A 23,796-nucleotide genomic window follows, 5' to 3' on the forward strand; every position below is an offset into this window, starting at 1 on the left:
ATGTAACTTCTACTAATACGATTGGGTTTTAATTTAACATAATTGCAACATTATGTAAACAGACATCTAGCTAGCCAAGTTATGTTAGCATTGTACCTTTAGCATTGGCTGTAATTCAGATCTAACTACAGTAGCAATTATCTCAAGATAAACAAACAAAAAAAAAACTAAAACAGGCTTCATAAAAGAATCATGTAAGGACTACTTATGCATTAAAATGTCCAAAAATTGAGTGATTTCATTAACTTACCGATGAGCGAGCATCAAGATCATTGAAAATGAATTGGTCTCAGCGCTGGAAAGATCCGTGTTTGGAGCTAATGGCAGCTTCATGACCCACGTGACTTCTGCATTTCACAATTACAACGGGTGTCTATGGGAGTGTCGTGACTGTGTGTTTGTAAGGCTCTGGTGTACACTGACATCAGTGACCTCCCCTTCATAATGACAAGCCATTGGCCTCCACGCCATAGCCAACTGTTGTCAAGACTGTCAATGGCTGGGGTGCCTGGTGGCTCAGTGGATAGAGCGGCCCCCCATGTACAGAGGCCATGTCCTCACCGCAGCGACTGCGGGTTCAAATCCGGCCTCGGCCCTTTACTGCATGTCTCCCCTTTCATGCTCACACTGTACTGTCAATTAAAGGCAATAGAAGCCCCCCAAAAAATCAAAAAAATCAATAGCTGCTATTGATCAATCAAAAAACTATCTATGCAAAATATAACTATGGAGGGATGCTATTTTTTTGGCTAATCCAGCTAATTAAATACCTGACAAAAGTGCAAAATTGAGTGATGCAAAAATCATAATTCAATATTACCGTGAGTAGTTCTGCTCAGTTGTTTACAACAGCTGCCACAACAAACACTATTTGCTGCTGGTTCTGGTTGTAGAAGTCCTGTGTGTTTGTAGTAAGTGAACACTCTGCTTAAAATCTGCCAGATTAAACATCCTAATATCAGTGACAAACATATGATATGCTTGATAAATACCCTAAGCACACTGATGTATTCATAACATCAGACACTCTAAATAGCTCTCCGAGCTACTGGATCCCTGACTAACTCTGAGGTGGCATTGATTCTGACTGGGTACATAAAACACAACATAAAGGAGAGTGGGACTGTGCCACAGCCGAGAGGCAAGGATTAACTGGCTAATTACAAGGTGAGAAATACTAAACCCGGCATACTGGTAATTCCTAAGGCATTGGTTTGAACAGTGAACTGGCCCAGGGTCAGCATCTTACTGGATGGTTTTACTGTCAAACCTTATGCCAAAAGGTTTATTTTATTATGAATGACTTATTCACTGCTTGCAGTGTTTTTGGTTACGATGAGTCATGCTTTTTTATTGAATCTGCTTTACAAGCACTGGTAAATAATCTAAGCAGCCATTAGAAAAGAGGATTTCATGTCCGACAAGGCTGTCCTTTTATCTTTGAAAGCAATCCTATATACACTTCTCTATTGAATGAATAAGAAAAAGATCATTTGACTGACGAAAACAGCATACTCTACATAGTACTACTATTTCATAAAATCGGAGAAAATAATTTCAAAACTATTAAACATGTAAGGTCAAATCTAATATACAGCGAATGTCACAGGGTTAAGTCTCCCACTCACTGGACATCATTTATCGGTACGTTGGTAAGTGAAGTGAACATTTCCTGGCATAATTTTACTAAATTTCAATTGCCTGTGTATTAAGAAAATGTTTGGCCGCAAAACGTCTCCATTCTAGGAATGCTAGGAAGAAACCCTGAAACAGATGAGAGTGCTGGGGTCTTTAACAGCATGATGTCTGTGAGGCATATTACTCAAAAGCATAAATCTAATCCCAGCATTTAAAACTGCTGAGCAGCCATTGCTCAAAAAAGGTCATATGGCCACATGGGTTTGAAAAGTGCCAAATTTCTTTATTTTCATCTTGCATTGTACCATTTTGTCTACTCTAATCTTCCTAGCTCGGGTCTACTGTACATTCTTCTTTTAGTGAAGTGTTTTTAGGCTGCTGTGCTTTTTTATAAATTGCTCTATTGTTTCACTGCTTGCAGGCTAAAGACACAGCACAATGTTGCTTTAATTTCAGTATAGTACAAACGCACAGTCTATCCAAAATTTGAATCATAATATAACACATTTATTGTGGATAAAAGCCAGATGCCAAGTCTGTCTGTAACCAGCCAAAACACAAGCCTTTCATTTTTTAAAAAGTAGTAGTCCTGCTCAGAGGAAGGCTACGTAAATGGCATGTTCCCTCAGACGAATTGAGAAAAACTGACCGAAGAGCATCATTTTCACGAAGTAATTACTGAAAAGTAAAAGTTTGTGTTTACATTTTTTTGACCTATTGATTTACACCATAGATTTAGGAACTTGTATAACTGCTGCTGCTGCTGCACATAAAGATTGTTCTTCATCTATCGGTATACAGCACAGAAGTGAGCCGTGGAAAAAAGAAAAAGTTCCCCTATGTAGAGGATCTGTTCAGTTTTTATACATTTTTGCTTGAAAAAAATCATTCACAGATTGCTTGATAAATGGGACTCTGTGCCAGTATAGTGTCTAAACACTAGACACAAACCAATCTCTTGATTCTGTGAAAAAGATCTGTTCATATTCATCAAGACTCAAGCCGTTCCCTCTCATAGGAATAGGCATATGTGGGTGGCATCCTTCTTTGTGAAACTGAATACAGGCAAACACATGCAGCACACTTTAAAACACCACATATGGTAGAAAAAGAAAAAAAAAACTTGAGTATTTTTACATGCACAGGCTGGTTTGCTTACCTAAAAAGTACTTGGTACATTTTCATTGACATAACCGGATCAATTTGCTGTGCTGCAGTGTTTGTCTTACAGGGTATCGAGTATACAGTGTTTCCTACTGTACAGACTGGCATAGTAACAAATCCAGACGACAGCAAGATGATAACCACTTCATCACAGCTACTACGGAGAAATATTTTTTCACATTGCCTCCTCTCAAACAGAGTAATTAGCATATGCACGTGACTGTTCAACTAATATAACTCCCTCGCGTATCTGCTTTCTATCCGGCGAAATTGTCATGACCACAGCTCAGATTACCATTTCATGTGGTTTTAAAAACGACTAATTACAAGCCACTTGACATACTAGTCAGATCCCATCAATTTGTCTTCCGGTTGACAAAGTAACCTCATTCAACCAAGACGTGGATGTCGCGCTAGCATTCTCAAGTAGACAGGGTACATTCTTTGGAACAAGTGCAAAAAGAACAGGCCATCACCCTGCTGCGTAGTTTTCTGGCATACTGAAGCTCCTCACAGAGGTGATTGTGTGTCTGTGGAAGAGAAGTGAGAGAGAGTGGGAGGGTGGAAGGTGGGAGTGTGTACAGCGTTCATGTATTGTTTGTAAATCACCCTACTGGCAAAAGGGACACTCGGCTCTATAGCAGCCAGTCCACCCAGGGATACAAAGCAAGGTCCGGTGGGAGGTGGGGGTAGAGTGAGAGGTAATTCTATATGTGCATGCATGTATGTGAGGGGACGGTGTGTTAGAGCGATGGAGGCAGTGTCTATTAGAGACACTCAGAACGGACAGCGAGGGAGAATGAGCAGAGAAGCGAGGAAGACGAAAGGGGGGTTGGGGGTCTTGAGAATTGAGGGGGAGATGCCTTTTTTTATGGTGGTATTGCTTTGACGGCTGTTTGGCAGAGGCGCCCAAGGCAGTGCCTGCTTGGATTTTAGCCTGTCACTTAGGACAGGGACACTAATCAGGATTGGTCCCGGTCCCTACCCCGGGAAAGGGGGGAGCACTTTCAGGCCATTATTAAAAAAAAAAAGGAAAAAGAGGGAGCAAGAGAGGGAGAAGAATTGCTGTGGCACAGCAGGAAATGCTAACCGCTAACCTCATTTACATGCAGGTCCAGGGAGAATGGGGGGAGAGCTTATTCCGTTTCCAATCTCCATGTTAAATGCTGGCCAGGGCAGCTGATGGGAATGAGAGGCATTGTTCGCCCCATGCTGCGCTTCCCCTCTCCGTTACACCAATACCTGCCTCGCTTTCTTCAAGGTATAAAAAGAGACATTGCCTCAGTAATTTTAACCCCCCATCTGTATGAACTTGACATGTGATGCATGCGGCTGTTTACTGTGTGCAGACTGCAACCAACCCTCATAGGTCTATCTGTTCTGTCATAACCAGGTTGTGACCCGAGGCTGCCGCATTCAAAGCCATCCTTCACCCACTGAGTCTGTTCTGTGGCATAATGATTGCTATGACAACCATCACTTAAAGCCATGGGTAGGTGGAGGAGAGATGTCAGCTTCTCGTCTACTCTTCTGATGATCTCATTTCTGGCTGGCAGGTACAACAAGGTCAAACCACTGAAACTGGAAAAGTGGCTGCTTGCTACATGCAAATGACAGAACCGAGTTTCCAAACAATTACACTGCCCTGTCCAAATCGACATGGGGCTAAGCTCTGAGAGACACAAGGTGGGGGGATAAAAAAAAAAAAAATCAGGGGAGTCAGAGAGAATGAGATGTAGCAGGAGGGATGGCTGTCTTTGGCCAGCTATGAGCACAAAGTCTGGCTGTGCGTGCCAAATGAGGTTTTTAAACGGTTTTTCTGGGAGGATTTGTGCTAATCTAGAAAACCTTCTGGAGGAAGTGCAAATACATCTGCCGCTGACCACTCCCCTGTAGAGTACGAGGGATTAATGACATGGCAATCTGAACCAACATGGCCCCCATTCAAAACACTCGTGGGGAGTGGGAACATACGGGTAATCATGAGCTCAGCCATCAGATCCTGTTCTTTTTAGAATAGCCTGTTACCTAAAACCATTCATTCATTATCCTGCTCTGCTAATTTGTCCAGCTTCATTTGTTTCCCCATATGGTTATGGTTCTTACAGGTACCATAAGCTACAGGGCTCCTCACTCAGAATGAAATATCCAGTGATTAGCTAATCTCATTAGCATCACAAGGACAAAATCAAGTGACCAGACGCCCTTGGTAAACAATGAATGGATGAGACCCGAGTCGCATCGTTCTTTATTGCACTAAGAGTTGTGACGACTACATTGTGCAAATGGGGAAGCCCCCTCCACAGCACTGAATTAGTCAAGATGCTCACCTGCGTTTTTAACATCATAAATAACCTCACACCGCACTGACAATGGCTTTCTCCGAGATGACATCACATCAATGATTTTAACTTCTCTGGATTTTTGTCCCGGAGCCAAACACTTCCACTCTCCTTTTAAAGGTGATATATTGTTTCCCTAGAGAGCTGTCACCGCCTTATGGTCCTACTATCCTGTGTCTGTAACAGCCCCCCTCCCCTTCTTCTCTTTACTTTTAATCTCCCTATAAAACTGATCCTACGTCCCAAAAAGCTGCAGACACACAGCTGTTAGCCCGGCTAGTTAAAGACATTAGCCTGTGCCTTGCTCTTGACTGCCTAAATGTGCAATGTGGAAACACTTCCACACCGAGAGGAGAGAGGGGTTAGCCCGGCTAGAGCACTAAAGGCTAACTAGAGCCAGGCTGTGCTTGAGAGAGAAACTCTGTGTGCATGTGTGTGTAAGAGGCCTCCTGCCCTACTCTACCCACACAGGAAGTGAGGTCACCTCATAGCACTGCGCTGTGCAAGTGCATTCAGCGAGGGCGACAAAGATCAACGCGTTGGCCAAAAGCCATTTAAAGCCCCCTGGCAAGATGTACATACTGTGATGACCTACGCTGGATTACTACGTTTAATAAAGCAGCTTCATGGACAGTTAACTTATAATATGCAAATAGAGCTGTAGGTTTGCAGGGAGTAGGATGGTCAAAAAGCAATAACCAAAGCAGAATCCATCGCCAAAACAACTCAAATCAGTTGCCACCATATGCCAAAAACTTCTAAATTTTGCACATTAGTTAAAGATGCACCACATGCTCCAAAAATGTCTTCACAGGCGCGGGTCTTTCTTCTAGGACAATTGAGGAAGTTCTTTATCTCTGTAAAATGTAATTTTAGTGTCTTTCTAGGAGTGAAACGTGAGACAGAGTCCAACAATAAATCACATCCCTGTTTAGAGCGGGCGTCTGGCACGACTGGCCGGCTTCAGCTCCCCAGACCACTACCTCCTCCACCGCCGCCTCCTCCTCCTCCTCCTCCTCTCTTCTCATGCTCTCCATCCCTCATGCCTGTTAAAGGCTTGTCCTGCAGGGCCTGGATGCACTTGTGTGGTACAACAACAGAGAAACCGCCCAAAGCTCTTAACAGCTCTTCCTCTCCACTTCCTCCCTCCCTCCATCTCCACTGCTACCACCACCAGCTCCTCTCTCCCTCTCCACTCTGCTCTGTCTTTCCCAGCTGCACCGGCGAGCTGTTCCGTATGAACTGCTGCCAGCTGAAAGCCTGCTACTCCTGTGAGATTGCTATTACTCAGTGCAAGCAGGGCTCTGCGTAGCCAAAGGGCTGCTCTCCGAGCTGTAGATCTCCATGTTGTGACTTGTCAACACGGGAAAAATCGTTACCAAGGCTGAGGCACTTCCATTGCACACAGAGGGGGTTCTGATTGAGACCAGGCAGACAGGCAGGTACTGTACTAGAGGTATTAGGACCAACACTGTTACCTGATTTTGCGCTGCGGAGGATTCTCGGATTAGAGAGGGCACATTGAAATCATTAGACAACAAATATCCGAAGGGGAAAAAATACATTTCCACAGTGACTTTCAACATCAGTTACTGATACTGAATTAAGTAACCGCTGAAGATGAATCAGATGCTGTCATACTTCATTTAACAGCTTAAAAAGTGACCACGACTGTTTTTTCTATGTCACAATTTGGGCTAAACTGCGGTTTAGAGCAGTGGTTCCCAACTGGTTGGTCGTGGTCCAAAAGTGGGTCGCAGGTCCATTCTGAATGAACCACAAGTGACTTAAGAGGACATCAAGTTTGCAAAAACACAACACACAATTTGTTTGTTACAGACCTACAGACTACAGACATTTATCATGCCAACCTGCTTTTTCCAGTGCAGTTTTGTTGCCCTGTTCCTGGTATTATTTGGCCTATTAACATGATGTACCTTTGCAGCATCACTGGTCTTGAAGCAATAATATGTATGTTTTTGGTTGCAGTGCAACTTATTTTATTTTAATATTTATTTATTTTATTTCATTATGTATTATATTTATTATATTATAACATTTAGTTATAGGTAACTGCACTTTATTCTTGCAATATGTTTTATTTCACTGTGCTCTAAGCCCACGTGTGGTTTACATTTTGTGAAATAAAATTAGCTATGTGATTATTTATCTTAGGTGTACACCTTGAACTAATAACTAAGGAGATATCTGGACCCCCTGACTGGATCCGTTTGGAACCAGTGGTTTAGAGTATCACAGTTTACCTTTTAGAAAATGCAAGCACACAACTAATAAATCACAAGCTGGAAAGAGGTAGCAAGGTAAATGCAAGGCTGTGTGAATGTTTGTGGTACTTGCACTGAGAATACATGAGCATAAATACATTATTTGTTTCACTAACCTCAACTGCATCAGTTTAAACCTGCATGCCTACTTGAAAAAAGTCCAAAATGAACAAATTTGTTTTTTAAATTGAGAAAAAGTTAATAAAGACCATGTGAACTACAAAGAGTATCTGACCAAGCATTCAGTAGCAAGTTTTGTTTGACAGCCTTTAAAAACTGGTGCTACGACCCCATTTCAGTTGGTATTCAAAAGTACTCAGATCCAATACGCAGCCCTGGTAAATGAAACCTTTTTTGTTGCTTGTTTCGTTAAATGTGCGAGAGAACTTTGGGTAAACTACTTCAGACTTCTGGGACACAACTATACTCTTACATGCCCATATAGACACTCTACCTCCTCTTCTGTCGAAAACACATTTGTGTTGCTAAATTATTAAACACTCAGGTCTCCTTCCAGTGGCCTCAAACAGTTTGTAATCAACAGGAATTTGGGGTTTATGAGACAAGATAAGAGCAACAATTTAAGAGTGTAAGTCAAGTCCCTTTTATTTATAAAGCTAAATATCACAAATCACTGACTTGGTTTTGTCTGATTCACTGCATGTTCCCCAGGGCTGCTATAATTTAGCAGGAATCCAAAATGCTCCTGAACAGGTGATCTAAATCACACAGAAGGGTCCTCCAGCTCTGGCTGCTCATTTACTTTTTCCATACTGTATCTTAGCTTAGCCAACAGACAACAAGTTTAACACCATCAAAACTTCTCTGCCAAGACACAGGCCGCGCTCGTGTCTAATTTATGGTCGGGCACTCCACACTTCTCATGAGTGTTGCTCAACAGAAATTACGTATTTTCGACAGAGAAAAAAAAAGGTTTTCTTCCAAGTCTTGCACCTGGAGAATTTTTGTGGCATATTTCGTTGTGCAATGCGATTTGCTATTGTCGCTGTTGAAATAATAGTTTTAAACAGGCTTTCCACACATTTTCATGGGCAAAATTTCAAAATGTTACCATGACTTTTCAAGGACTCATATATGTTTTTGCTTGCCTTATATGCCCGTAATTGTAATTTCAGCAAAACAAAACACATTTGCTATTATTTACATTACATTACACACAACAAAATTTCATGACTTTTAATGATTTCCACTAATTCCATGACTTTACCAGACCTGGAAAATTTCCAGGACTTTTTCAAATGACAGCGGGAACCCCGTTTAAATCATTAATCAGTTTACAGGGCACTGTGTGCAAAACGATTTAATATTAATGTTACCAATCCTTCAAAAACTACATGCAGTTTTGAATATTACAACTTTTTGTCCTGACATATACAAGAATTGTATTCATAATAATGAGAGTTATTAAAGGCTAGAAACTTGTATGACATCTCTAGAAGGGGGGCTTTAAATATAAAGTAGATATATGACAATTATAAGAAACAAACACTGCCCTACGTCAACACTGAATTTCCTGTGCTAGTTTAAGGGTGAGTAAAGCGGCCTTGTGGCTAGAAGGTCTCTGATTTGAATTCCTGGATGTGTGATGAAAATCTGGAAAGAATGAAAAATGTGTGTAGAGTCTTCTTTGACAAATATACGACCAATGTGATAATGACCAAAGTACCAGACCATACGTTTACACTTTAGTTTACTAATGGTAGTGCTGTACTAAGCTGGTCCCAAATGATATTGTATGCTCATCACCATATAAGGATCTGCACTGATATTTCATGCATTAGCCTAGCTCTACAGTGACACTACAAGGTGCTATGTGAAATAGATGGGCACTCAAGTTCAAATGAATTATTCAGCAGCAATGAGAAAGAGGTAATTCTAAGAAAATTCCTATTTCATGTTATTCTTCGATAAAATTATGACACACAGGGAGCTTTGATTCTTAAGGAACATTTATTTTTAAGTTGTATTAACCCTGAAACCTATCAGTGACATGGTGATAAACCACCCTGCTGCTTTTGTGCCTTGTCAGTTGTCTAAAGTAGCAAATACGGTTTACGTTTGTGTATCAGATCCACATCCTGAGGCTCAGCCAGGCCCATTAAACCCTTACCCAACTACCTGTTTATTCACATCAGTGTTTTCATTCACTATCAAGGAAAACACAGAAGACAGAGTCCAGTCTGGCCACAGAAAGCAGATTTTTATGCTCTCTGTGACAGTGTATGATGAGCGAGGCATCTGACACCTTTCCCCTGCCCTTTAATTCATTTCTAAGTTAAGGCCTGTGTATCATTATTCGCTTGAGCTCCACTCGTCCAACACCGCCAGAGCACCCGAGCCCCATCAACTCGAAGGGGGGGGGGCATAGCGGTGGTGGTGAGGTACGGGATTCTTGGCAGAAATTCCCCACAAATTTTATGCCAAGAGCGAAATGGAAACCTCCTCTAATTTTCCCTTCCCCTTAATCCAATGTTTTCAAGCCCCAGCCCCACCAAGGTCATTATAATCATAGCAAGTGGAAGGGAGCCAGTGACCCGCCATTACGGTAAGGTAGAGAGCCACCCAGTCAGTCAGCTATTGGCTGACGAAGAGGAGCCAATATCTGTCTAGAAATGTTAAAAATCTCTCCATCTCAAATGTAGATTACCAGGGGATAAGTAAGCAGAATACAAATGTTCCTCCCAATACACTTAAGGTTGTGCTCTTTCTGATATGAACTCTCTCAGTCTATATTTTTAACACACTCACCCACTTACTTTTAGAGACTTTGAGCACAAGAGTGACAACTGGTTGAGACACGAATGGAGCTTGTCTGATCTACGGCTATGTACATTTTGAAACATTATATGCCAGACAATACTGAATATTTAGGCCAGTTCTGGATGACCCGATGTCATTTTTGAAATCACAAACCAACCTACACAAAACATTAAACCTTACGAGCATTTTCACTAATGCTAACTTTAAAGAGTGAGTATTAAGGCAGCAAAATTACACAAACAATAACACACTGCAAGGTCATAAAGAATGGCAGTTTTCATTGTGGCACCAAAGGTCATGTTTACTTGTCAGAGTGAAGGCGCCATACTGTACTGTGACCTCCATAGCCAGCTTATGTACCCACAGACGCGCGCACACACAAACACAAACACACAAGGGTTGCCTGTTCACTTTCACGTGTGCGTGCCTTGCGCACACACTTAAAGAATAGTCTCTTCTCACAAGCTGTGCCACAGACAATAGGACAGTGCACACCAGGCTACACAGCCCATATATCTGGGTCTTTGCTAAGATAAAGCACCTCCAGCATTAAAGCCAGTGTATTAGCTTGCCCTTTTTCACCACAGATGAAGAGATTTTGAAGCTCGATATTGTGCTTGTTGGCTGGCACACCACCAGGGTGTTGTTGGCTGAATAATGAAAACACACAGACTGACAGCGAATGGCATGAGGTGACACTTCCATTCTAGAGTGGGAAGATCCAAAACAAAGCGCAAAAAGCTTCTGACAAATTCATACTTTCCTGTGACAGTTTGTTGACTGAGGAGGGAAACAACTCCTAAATCAGAAAAGGCTTTCATTTAAACCCAGGAACATAGGCACAGCAGTGCTCCAGTACAGTGCCTACACAGGAGTACATGATTTCAGATGTGTGGGTGAGGGGTATTTTCGCTCCAGACCAATTAGGTGGCAGCTTAATTGAAAGGTTGACACGGGCTAACTTTGGTCTTGTTGGCCAAAAGACGGGAAATATTGGATGTTTGACAGCTCCAGACTGCATAATGATGACGCTGTGTGAAATACAGCTTTCAACTGTGGTATAATTTGAGTCAATATAAAAATTTCATACAATTTAAATGATGGATCTCACCATTTTTTAATATAACAAGCCAATTTAACCTATTAATTACTGTACATTTGGTACTAAAAAAAAAAGGGTGTCCTTAAATATTCTAATCATTACAAAGCAGGGGTTTTTGTTTATATTTGTAATTTGTTTCTGTTTTTGTTTATAAAACATTCCTATTAATGAAAATTAACCTCAAGAGAACAGTTGCATGTTGCAATCACTCATAAGGTGCTAAAACATGATTTTATGTTTCCTGCAAAAAACAGAAAATGTTTTTATTCACATCACAAAAATATTCAAACATTATGAGTATACATGTGTCCCTGTTAACAAGGTGACATGTAATAAAATCCTACGCAATGACTCACACCAACTGACCAAGAGACTTTTTATTTAGAAGAAAAATGCAAGCTACAACTTATCAAAGCATCGGCGGGCCATACTGTACTCCATACTGTATTCTCCGTCTAATCATAAACAAGTGTGTGAATGACCAAAGAGAAATTCAAGAAATAGTGCCCAATTTCAGGTACTGAAATAAGAGACTACCGCATGTATTACATGATTACACTACATGCTAAATACGCTTCACAAGACACTGATTTTTGTAAACGATGAAATTAACATATTCAGTGACAAGCTTTTTCTACACAAAGCCTCTGTATGCAGAGTGGCTGTAAAAAAGCTACAGTGGGTTATATCCGGTTATATATAAATGATATATAAATATCACGACCCCGTTCTGTGCACTTTAGCCATATAGCTTACATACTGCTAATGCAGCGTGAGTGAGGGCTCTCTGTCCAAATATCTCCCTGTCACTCAGTCACATACACACAGGGATAAACTCACAGTCACTCACTACTGTCACCCAGCCTCAGCCTCTATGCCTCCCAGCCAACCGCTGCTATTTCCCAAGTTCAAGCCTAGGTCAAACACCTGAGCAGTACCACAGAACAATGCAACAAAAAAAAAAAAAGTGTAAAGCTACACCAGTAGTGTACATTTGATTGTGTAAGACACATTAAAACTGTAAAAAGGTGCAGGGACCCATTGATTCTTCAAACCCTTTAAAATAAAATTCAAAAAAAGAGACAACTTAAAGTGCCTTTTCTTTTTGTGGTGATGAACAGCTGGCATGGCTTGACATTTAAGAAATGAAGAAGACAGAGTCATAAGATAAATGCATGAAGCCGTCGTTGATTTAAAGATGAATCACGGTTATTCATTACATTTGCATAGCCAATGTGACTAAATGAGCTGTTTGCTTACGCATTTATTAAGCAGGAAAAAAAAAATGTCCCTCTCGGATAATTCCTTTAATAATAATGGTTGTCATTGCCCACTACCATCCATAAGCAATCCTCTAGTGGCCGGAGAGTGTTATCGCAGCTTTTCATTATCTCGACTGATAAAAGGCACAATATCCAAGATACGGAGGGTCAAATGTACAAAAGTAAACCAACCTCCTGCTAAAATCAACTACACGGAGATCACAATGTGTTTCTGCAGCATCGCTGTGTTATTTCGAGCAACGTGGTGGAGCACAAGTGTCGTTTCTCTTTTCTAACCGCGTTATTGATCGTAGTCTGTCTGCAATGAATGGCTGCAAAGGGAAGGGGGGAAAAACCCTGAACTTCAGGTGACCGACCATGGCTCTGACATAGCCTGCATGCAGACTGGGAGGGGTAGAAAAAAAATACATCAGCTTGGAGGAGGAAAAAAAAAACCTCTCCACACTTTTTAAAGTCGACGACAAACAAGCGCGAACAAATTCGGGTTCCGCGGTTTGGAGCAGCCAAACTATGAGGCGAAAGTTACACGTTTATCGCCGAGGAAATTAAGTTTACCGAGCGTTGCTAGATAGCGCTATTGCTAACTAGGAGGGTACGGGGGAGCCAGACTCTGGCTTGTCTGATCCGACTGACCCTTCATTTTATTGCGGCCAGACTCCCAGATCCTCCCCTTTCTACCCGAAAAGCGACCTAGCAAGCGGCGAGCACATTACCCGAAAACCCTCTGCCGTTATTCCTCCGCACACACAACCGACACATATGCCAACTGACCGCAACCTTTAGCGGAACCGGACCTTTTATCGATTATACTCTTTAATAAAGCCACGTATCATTTATCCACTCACTGCTTAAGCTAACGTTGCCCATCGCCAACAACATGGCTGCCTCGCTCGGACCTAAAAAGGGAGAAATAACCTACGCCGAGTCTTTTGTCTGTTTCACCTCTTTAACCCTAAACTACTGCGCAAAACACACGGAGAGCCGTTAAAATTGAACAAATGGAGACTTACGTGAAGGCAGGCGCTTGGGTTGCTCCTGCTTCCTCCTTGGCATTTTCCCCCGTTTTTAATCACATTCTCGTCCTTGTTTAGGGATAAGAAGAAAAAAGGTTTTTCCCATTGAGACTGGAGGCGCCAGTGATGGCAGGGACTTGGTCGTGCACCTGGCTTTGCTCGGTTTAAAGTGTATTGTTGGGGAATGGGAACACAGGCGGAGGAGGTGCCGCTGTTGTTGTTGCCGTGTCTTGACTATGGCTGCTCTCGGTGCAAGTGTGTCTCCGAGCCCCTAACTAACACTAATGCAGGGATCAAAGGGCAGCAACAGCAGAGCAGACACACACACACACACACACACGCTCACACACAGACACACGCGCGCGCACACACACATCCACGCACACTCACACTCCACTCACACACGTTCACACGCTCTCTCACACACACTCACGCACACACTCGGACACGCTCTCGCGCGCACGCACACATTCGAAGAGCTCGCCCCCGAGAGCAGCGTACGGACAAGGTGCCCCCGAGCTTTCAGGGTGTATTGCTGAAAAGAAAATGTATTTGAGAAAAAAAAAAAAAGAAAGGAGAGAATAAATCAGCAGAGAGACCATATTGATCGAGTCGAATTACATTAACGGAATCTATTTAATTTTCCTCAGAAAAATAACATAATAGTGAGTGACGATAATAATTTATGCGAATGATGCATACATGAATTTAAACGCTATGAAATAAAAGCAGAGGCATGTTAAACACGAATTTAGCTTGCCTTAGCAAAACAGACAATGGGCCACAATTACTTAGTCTTTATTTAAATTATAGATACGTATCTTAATTGCAGCATGATAAAATTAAATGCTAAAAAATTAGGCTAATTTTGACTAGATAACTTAGTTATCACAGAGATTTTTGCAAACTTTGACCTACCTGTCCACTTAGCATGTCTGTTTGGGTAGACAACATGAGATTTACTATACTAACGTACTGGTATATTTATGCCAGGTTGCAAACAAGACATTACAAAGCTCAGTATTGATTCTTTGAGTTATCTTTTGTTATGGTTGTACAATTCCATGTTTGGTCTTTATCCTTTTCTTTGTTAAGCATTTCATACACAATGTTTGTGACAATTTAACTCAATGGAAACTGGCTTCTAATGTACATATTACCTACATGTTGGGATTGTACTTAAGTAAAGAGTCTACTGAAAAATAAATATGTATGTTTATTATAACCTTGCTAAAATAACAAAGTTTAGGGTAGCCTAAGACTTTTCCACAGCACTGCACATTAAGTCTACATTGCTATGTAATAATCACACTGAAATACTTTTGCTTTTTTTAACATTAGTATTAATGGCATTAGTACATCCAGGTTATTTATAGACTCAAAGAGGAAGACATCTCAAGCCATAACACCCACTCTTTCCCCTGAAAAGTTTGTACTCTGCTGCCATTTATCCATGATTTATATACTAAAAAATAAAAGTTGCATTAAAAGAAAACAAGTGCAACTTGAAGTGTACATTTATTAATAAAAAAAAAACATCATCATCATAGCATCCCTATATTTTTATATGGTTTATTTCACCTCTTCCTACCTCCCTTTCTCACACACAGGAAACGTGTGTATGAAGCATACATGTCAGGCTGCTAATTTAAAAACTGCCTGCTGAGTTTTACCTAGAATTGTCTATTAAAAGAACAGTAATAAAAAAAAAAAGGTACATCGTGTGGGAACCAGTACAAATCAGGTGGGGATAATAATAACAGGTGTCAGTGTCAGAAAGACGTCCAACAATTATCCAACCCAATGTAGTCATCTCCTCATCAAAGTTGAGAGACCAAAACTGGCCAGAGCTGAATCCTCCTCCCTCTCAGCTGGGTGTTGGGGCTTTTTCACAGCGCAGGCTGTCCCCCACTCCCTGCTGTTGGACTCCTCCAGGCTGCGTTCTGTTGGCCTGCCGCGTTCTTTCACACCTCGGCCGTGTGTGAGGAGAGCTGTGTCTTCATCCCTCCATCCTTCCATCCTCCAGTCCTCCTCCTGCCATGCCTTCCACCCACCCCCAGCGGAGGCGCAGGAGGCTCGTTACCGTGGCAATTAGTGAAAAGCCCAAATTAGCCCTCTTGGCTGTCCACAGGTGACAAAGACACTTTGCATTTCTGCTAATTAGGAAACAGAACAACATGATTAAATGGGGCCTATCAGGAGGAGAGTGGACAAACATGTTCCACAAATAGAAAAGAGTTATATATTATTGCATCTCCTGCATGAAATGATTAAGACATCCCATTAGGTTTTTCATTTGTGGCGAGGATAATGCGGGGCTGTGATACTGAATATTATAATGGTTTTACATTACAGTTTTAATGGACTTGTGTGAGTGTGTGTGTGTGTGTGTAGACAGCTGTGTTCCTCACCTTCAGCTGCAGATGAACGGTCCACTGACAGGTGCTCTGACCAAAGAGTCGATGAGCTGCTACAAGGAAAAGGTTAAATTCTTTTTGGTTTTTGTATCTCTTGCACATTTTCTGTGTTTTTGTGAACAGCACAAAATATGCATATGGCAAGACCTCTAGATGATTTCTCTAAGTACCTCGGGGAAAAAGTACTATAGCTCTCTTGGTAAAACAGTCAACTTGGACAAACAGTTATAAATTAAACACTGTCCAGCATATATGTGTTTGTGCGATTTTTTTAGAAACAAGTTGTAAAAGATGAAAAAGTTGACTTTAAGAGCACACACAGACATTTTCTGGTTCAGATCAGTTACCATATCTATATAACACAGTGCAGTGCAAACAGTATTTTTATTATTCCACTAAATCGTTGTAATGCAGCAGCTCTGCCTTGTGATGAAATTACAGCTGAATGTCGTTATTCTGCTGGTTCCTAGATTTCTGAAAGTGATGTTTATGCTCACAAATTAGGTATTAACAATCTGAGGAAAGCTGAAGTTCTCCTGCTGTGTGAGTGTTAAATCTTGCTCTGTGTATCCAAGCTTTTCTTATGACACCATATTAGTGATAATTTATGACACACAAACTCCATGTAATATCAAACTTCATTTACCAGCCTGACTCATTCAAGACATAAATCTGTGTAGAAATCCCAGACTGCATCTGCATTTAGTGGCATCATTTTCACTAAACAATTTAATTAACAGATAATAAGATATACTTGACTACTAGTTAGTGCCGGACTTAAGCACAGTTGGCGCTCCAAACAAGAACAAATAAAAACAACAGCTCATAAGAAAGAAACTCTTAGGAGTGCCAAATAGCTCAACAGGTAGAGCAGGCTCCCCGCGTACAGAGGCTGCATCCTTGCTGCAGCCGCTGCAGGTTCAACTCCGACCTGTGGCCCTTTGCTGCATGTCATCCCCTCTCTCTCCCCCTTTCACACTTAAGCTGTCCTATATATTTTCAAAGGCAAAAGACAAAACAAAATCTTACAAAAACAAAGAAATCAACTCTAAAAAACAACTTGGGTGACAAACAATAATAATAACTTTGTGCTTTTGTTGCACAAATAAATAAATGTAAATACAAGGTGTTTTAACCACATTGTGAATGTATTTTTGACAAAGACTGTATGCATCTTACAAGCACACAGTGTACATTTATGGTGAAAACAGACGTGTATTTTGAAAAAAAAAAACACAGTGCATGTAACAGGCATGAATTGACACGCGGCCCTGGAACATCAACAACAGACGCAGGAGGATATCTAGCGCATCATGCATAGAAATCAAAGTCCACTGACCAAGAGCCAATATTTGATGAGTCGGGATGAGAATGTGTTGAAATTTCTACTTCTTTCTTTCTTTTTTTGGTACAGCATCATGAATGGCTTCTACCTTTTTTTCCTCTTACTCTAATGCTCTCCACATACACTCCACCATACCCATCATTTTTCCCTTCTGTCTGATTTTTCCTTTTTTTTATAAAATTATCCCCACCCCCGAGGCGACCGCCCATATTGCCTATTGAAAAATTTGCCACTGCTACTACAGTGTTTGTCTTGATGGCTTTTTTTGTCCCCAGTTGAGTTTGGTCACTGTGGGGAGGTCACAGCCTGTTCTCTGACCCCGACAATGCCAGGCAGCTGAGGTAATGCTGGCAACAGGACAGTCTGCTGATAGTAGCCATGGCAACACTGACATGACCTCACTCAGGGTTGAACCTAAAGGTCATTCCTCATTGCTCCAGGAATGAGTGCTCCAGCTAAATTACCAGTTGCAGATCTCAAGTTTCCCAGCTGGATTTCTGTACACATACACTAATGCAAAAAGACTTTCACTGAATAATGCCACAATAAGTGCTGTGCATCAGCTTTTCTAACAACGTGAAGACGTAGAATACACTCAAGGTCAATTAGAATTGTTTTGTTTCACTCTCCAATAACTGGTGCAGGTTCCCTGCTTTGAAAACGGCTCATATTGTCAGTCGGCATTATTACTACTTATTAAAATGGTTCCCTATAGTGGTACAACAGTTAGTGGGGGCTAAATGAGTTTCAGGTGCTTCAGTGGAGGATGGAGCAGACTGGAGAGAAATGAGCTAACTTGCTTATGTGCCTTGGGGGCAAACTGAACATCCTCCAGATTCCTCTCCTTTTCTCTGTCTTTTTCTTCCTCTCCTCTGTCCTCTCAGGCCCTGTCCTGTGCGGGCAAGGCTGGTCGGGCTAACGTTAGGCTCGGCCAGTCAGATGTTGCCCTGGGGTAAACAGAAACATCTGTCCCCTGCCCAGCCGTGACTGTCGCTGAGTGATAAATCCTGGGGTGGCTTGTGCCAACGCTGTCCGGCGTGCCACCTGTCCCCCTCCTACACAATATCCCCAACCCAACCCCTGCACATACACACTCACTTCACCCTATTTGCACTCGTCCGCCTTCATCCTGACAGTGTGACAGAAGCAGGTGGTTCACTCCCTTTTTGCCCTCTGGCCTTCTATGCTCTCGTCCCCGGTTGGCACATTTATGCAGGGAGCGAGAAGGGTTGTCGCCTCTAGCAAATACCAGCGGAGAGACCTCTACCAGGTTATTCAGCAACGGCCCTAAGAAACTCAAAAGCCTGTAGCGGTCGTTTTCTTTAATCAGGCATAATGTCTGCAGATCAGATAAACTAAGTTTCACAAAGGTCAACAAAAAAACCTCAGTGAAAAAAAAAACACACCAGAAAGTGCTGGAGTTTTCAGAGAATGTGACTTAAATGGCAATGATTTTTACATATTCAAGGATTTTTATTCTACAACTTGTCTGACCTTCTTGTAAGTTCAACTGTCAGACAAAAGCACGGACATATACTGACATATACTTTATCTCTGCCTGTCATGTCTTTCTCTCCTGCTACCACTTCCTCTCTCTGCTCAACTACTTTTACTAAAGTGACAGAGGCAGGTGGCCAACTTCCTGCCCTTTGACCTTCAGCAGTTTCCCTGCAGTAAGAAGACACACACAAACACACACAGAGCGAAATAGGAGGAGGAGCCTAGGCTGGCCTGGGTGAACTGGGGCAGAGGTCTTGCAAAAGGCCCTGGAGGGAAGCGAAGGTCCTTCAACTCAGGGACAAGAGTTATTTTAGCAGTGCCAAACCTGACAGGCTGAATGATAATCCCCAACACAGTGCATATGCACATCACAGGGAGAGCACAGTTTCAAACGCAGCCCTGTCGAACTAAAAACTGACTAAAAACTGCAGAGAGTCAGTGAGCTGATTAGTGGCACACTCCTTACGAACACAGTTCTAAAAACTGTGCTCTTTTATCATTTCAAAAGGTTTGCACACTAAATTGCAGCACATTTTTCACAGAAAAAGTCACCAAGAACTTTACAGTAACAGTGTCTGCCACCTGCCTCTAAATCACTTTTTCATTCCAGAGGCTGGGTGAGCAAAATTATTATAATATATAATCTAATAATTACAAAAAGTGTTATGAACAGCTATTCATTTGTCCACCCTTCTGCCCTTGGCTGCTTGACTATCTTTTTTTCTTTACAATATGTCTGAACTATTCTTGCAAAAGGCCAGTGATAAATTCTTTATACCATTTAAAATAATATCAAATGAAAGAGCACTTCAGCACTAAAACGTGTGTTCTTTTGAGCAGTACTTTGTGCACGTCTGTGTGCATGATTTGCATGTTTGTTTTATGCCTCTATGTGTGTGTAAGAGGACCCCCGCTGATTAATGTCACTTCATATTGTAATGGAGCGTGCTGAACGTGTTCTGATATCTGTAATGTGTTACCAGTCTCAGCTTGATTTTTATTGCCATGGTCTAATAGGATATTGCCACTATCACAATTTGGATTAACTTCCATATCACTGCTGTTAAACCGAGTAAGGTTTGTATGTGTGCGCACACAAATGATGGAGAAGTGGGGATGTCTATCAGGGTGGGCTGCTCTGGTCGATTAATTTCACATTCAGCACCTCCTTCATAATGTGTCTCTCCTGTTTGTCACCACAATAGTTTTCATTATGAACACTTACACTGCTGTTGTTTCCCCTCTCATTGATGTTGTGCTGGTGGAAACATTTTTGACCTGGTGTAAAATAAGGCACTCCTGTCTAAATTTGCTACAGGGGACACTGTACTGGCAAGCGCTTTTTTTGACCAGTCTTTTATGATTGGCTCTGATGCACACACACACACACGCGCGCGCGCACACAGGTATAACGATCCCCGGTAAAGAGGTCTGGCACGCTTTTGTACGAACATTTTTTCGTCAGCGGGGAGCAGGGAACTCTATGCAGAGGAGGCTGCCCTTGCTCTGTGAGTCCTTTGTCTCCCTACATCCCCAAGCTCCACCTCTCTCTCCACCAGCCCTCCAATGGGAGAGCCTTCAGGTGTTGACCTTATCGGGTGGAGGTCAAAGCCAGGTCAGGGATCTGTTGCTAGGCTACCATCAGATAAGTGGCGAGGGTAGGCAGCAGTGGGTAGCTCTGTCATTCAGGGCTTGTCATGTAATCTTGTTCATTTGCAGACAATTGTCTGGACGTCAGAAAGGCTATCTGGCCCATACTGTTGTAATGAAACACATTAAAATATTAAAACCAGCCATGCTGAGCATTGGCAGCTCCACTTGGCACATGCCTTTTTTTTACAGTCATGCCAACTGTCATGCAGTAACATGAACCCCTTAAATACGCTTGTGTGGTTGGCTGTGTTGAAATTGCTGAAGAGGACTGGGTGCTATTCCTTTGGGGTTTTTTTTCTTTTTTTCCCCTGTATCATTTGATAGTTTGTAATATTAAACAAATTAAATTAATGATAAAAATTAATAAAACCTCATGTACACAACCAGTGATTAAAAACTTATGTCTTGAAAATTGGTCAAAATAGCTTAATGACGTGTTATAAGGATTCATATAGCAGTAATATCAGCTGTTATGAGCATGTTTTCCAACTTAAAATATTTTTATTTACCCAAGTGCACAACTATTATAGGTTGGTTAAAATGTGTAATTACATATACGTGTGCTTTTGCATTTATGAGTGTATATATCTATATGTATGTTTGAATATGCATGAATATGTACATGCATGTGTATGTGTATATATTTTTGCAGATTTTACTTTTATTTAAGATGGGTCTTCCCCTAGGTTTTCAATTTGTTTTGCATTTATTTTAATCGTGTTTTGTATCTAGGGAACACATATGTACCATTTTGTCTTCTGTGTTCTTTAAAATGAAACTTATTAAAAAGTAAATAACAAAAAAAGAACTCATATCCATCTGTGTACATACAGTATGTATTTTTCCTGCACATACTGTAGATAAATAAATGGATGAATTCATTCATGACTCGTGACTCAGTTAGGGGTACAGGTGGGAAGGCATCTTGTTGTTTGCTAACCTCCAACCTTTAAATAGAGTACAAAGAGTGCTACAGCAGCCTGTTTGAAGAGGGAGGGAGGAGGGAGGGAGGGAAGGAAGGAGAGAGGGAGAAAGAAAGAAAAAAAGGGAGATAGTTGTTGCATCTTCACACAAACATGGTCTGTTCTCCCACTCTGCCATTCCACCACCTGGACCGAGCTATGTGGGAGACTGCGCCACACAGTGATGAACGACACCGAAAAGGACAATCTCTGTTCACGCTGCGGGTCATGTGGAGTAAGACGGGTTGACACAGCATCTGTGTCATATCACAGGTTCCTCTTTTGTGACACCTGCATTTTGTCAATGTCACCCACTCAGCCGTTCAGGTTAACCGCCAGGGTCTGAGAGGAAGTGGCCTTTGGAGGCCGTGCGAGGAGCAAGACCTCAGACAGTGAGACATAAAGAGACCTAGATAAGGCACGTGGCAATTTATCCATGCCAGTCCTTGTACTGTAGCTCCAACATGGGATCTCGTCTGTTAGATTGGCGCATTGTGAAAAGAGGTTCTCAGTGTCTGGGCGCTTGCCAGCTGACATTCCACGGAGACAAATTGAGAGAGAGGCTCCGGCAGATTTATCGGGCCATTGGCTCGCCTCAGGAATTCTCTTGTAACATGGCACTCCTGTGAAAGGGATAAAGAAATTAGTGTAAAACAGACCCCCCCCCCCCCACCCCCTCTCCCACTGCACCCGTTCAGATATCTAGTACTACTCGTAACCCCCCCCCCCCCTCACGCACCCTCCCTTTTTTTTATATAAACGTGGATGAATACAAGATGGATGGGTCTGAGCTTGAGTCCTCTTATTTCTATGAATATTCAAGAGGGTGGGCAAGCGAACGTTGCTGTATTCTGGCTGTTGAGTCACAGGTCCTCAGTGGCAGGAAGCACTGCTGGTCAAATGACAGAGAGAGAGAGAAGGAGAGAGAGACATGGAGGAGAGAGGGAGATATGCGTGTGTGTGGGATTTGAAAGGAACTGCTCCTGGCTGTCTTGGATATTTATTCCTTTCTAAAGCAATGAGGTGTTTGGAGAAAGAGGCCAGTTATGTTCCTAATGCTACAGCGAGAACGGGGAGCATTCTTCTGCACTTGCCCTAACAGACTTCAGATCTGTGAACATAACAACGCTTTGACCTGTTGTTGATCAAAATTTGATTGATTTTTTCCAAACGGTCTGCAGATCATGAAAATACACAACCTTCTTATTAAATATTCATACAACCATACATTATATACACCATAAAATAATAAGGATTAATTATTAATTACTGGTACAAGCATCCCGGCTGGAAATTCACTTCCTGGTTTTGCATACAATAGAGCCCTGATGCCATCTCCCGTATCATCTGTCAGCATCTAGAGGTTATCTGCCAAGTTGATGAACAGAGAGATTGGCTATGAAACACAAGGTGTGACAGTATGGCAATATGTTATAGTATGCAGGCAGAGCTCATCAGGAAAGAGAGGACGAGCGGCTTTGTTCCAAATGTCACGATGCATATTTATGGGCGCACTGGAGTGGCTCCTTGTATAAGCACCATTCACCATCTATCAAGCAAAACCACTACAGTGTCTCTCTTTGACAACTTGGTAGGATAGTGTTGTGTGACAAAGTGATCAAACTGGGCGATCTGCTCATGGCTCCAGCCAAATTTTCTTGTGAAACTGACTGTCATTTTGACAGTCGAGACAATAAAGCATGCTGAGGTTAACAAAGTGTAATTATTAGTTACTGCGCACACGATTATTTTCATGACAGGATGCTTCTAGGCAAACTTATCCACACAAGCTTGTCATACTGTTGAAAATTATTTTAAGGATTGTGTAATGCTCTTTTTTGCCTAATGTGACAAAAAATGGATGAGGAGCCTTAAAAATGCATTCCCTCCTTGCCTCAGATTGAGATATTAAAGGGAAGCGAGGGAGGATAAGGTGACATGAGAGGGTGTCAGACAGAAAGGACAGACAGACAGATACGAGCAGAGCCCTCAGCATAAGCTCCGCTGAGCTCTCTTTCCACTAAGGAGGATCTCAGGAGAGTTGTATGCTGGCTGGCTGGCTGCGCCTGGGCCATATAGCACAGGATGGGCAGTCTGACTGTCTGTCTGCGGTGCCGCTCCTTGGGGAAAGAACATGGCTCCAGGGCTGTAGCTGATTTGAGATGGTCCCAGGACTAACCCCTGGGGGACACCAACCAGGCACAATTGGTTCTCTGAACCTCTCTTTTTAGGCTTTTGAAAGCAGTGGAGCTTGGTGGCTGTGGAGAGGCGGAACAAGAGGAAGGCTTTCATTTTGACTGTGAGCAGCTCA

At 42.1% G+C, this 23,796-nt stretch overlaps 1 protein-coding gene across 1 annotated transcript in view; it reads right to left on the minus strand.

The window, feature by feature from the left end:
* znf827 (zinc finger protein 827) overlaps window positions 1–13,954 on the minus strand; it is a 45,101-nt gene extending 31,147 nt beyond the window's left edge. Inside the window, exon 1 of the mRNA XM_042484457.1 lies at window positions 13,606–13,954. Within this exon, the coding sequence (XP_042340391.1) occupies window positions 13,606–13,648 (43 nt within the window). The 5' untranslated portion in view covers window positions 13,649–13,954. The remainder of the gene's footprint in view (window positions 1–13,605) is intronic.
* Window positions 13,955–23,796: the final 9,842 nt, after the last annotated feature.

The sequence above is a fragment of the Plectropomus leopardus genome, chromosome 4, assembly GCF_008729295.1.
Source record: "Plectropomus leopardus isolate mb chromosome 4, YSFRI_Pleo_2.0, whole genome shotgun sequence".
Classification (NCBI taxonomy): Eukaryota; Metazoa; Chordata; class Actinopteri; order Perciformes; family Serranidae; genus Plectropomus; species Plectropomus leopardus.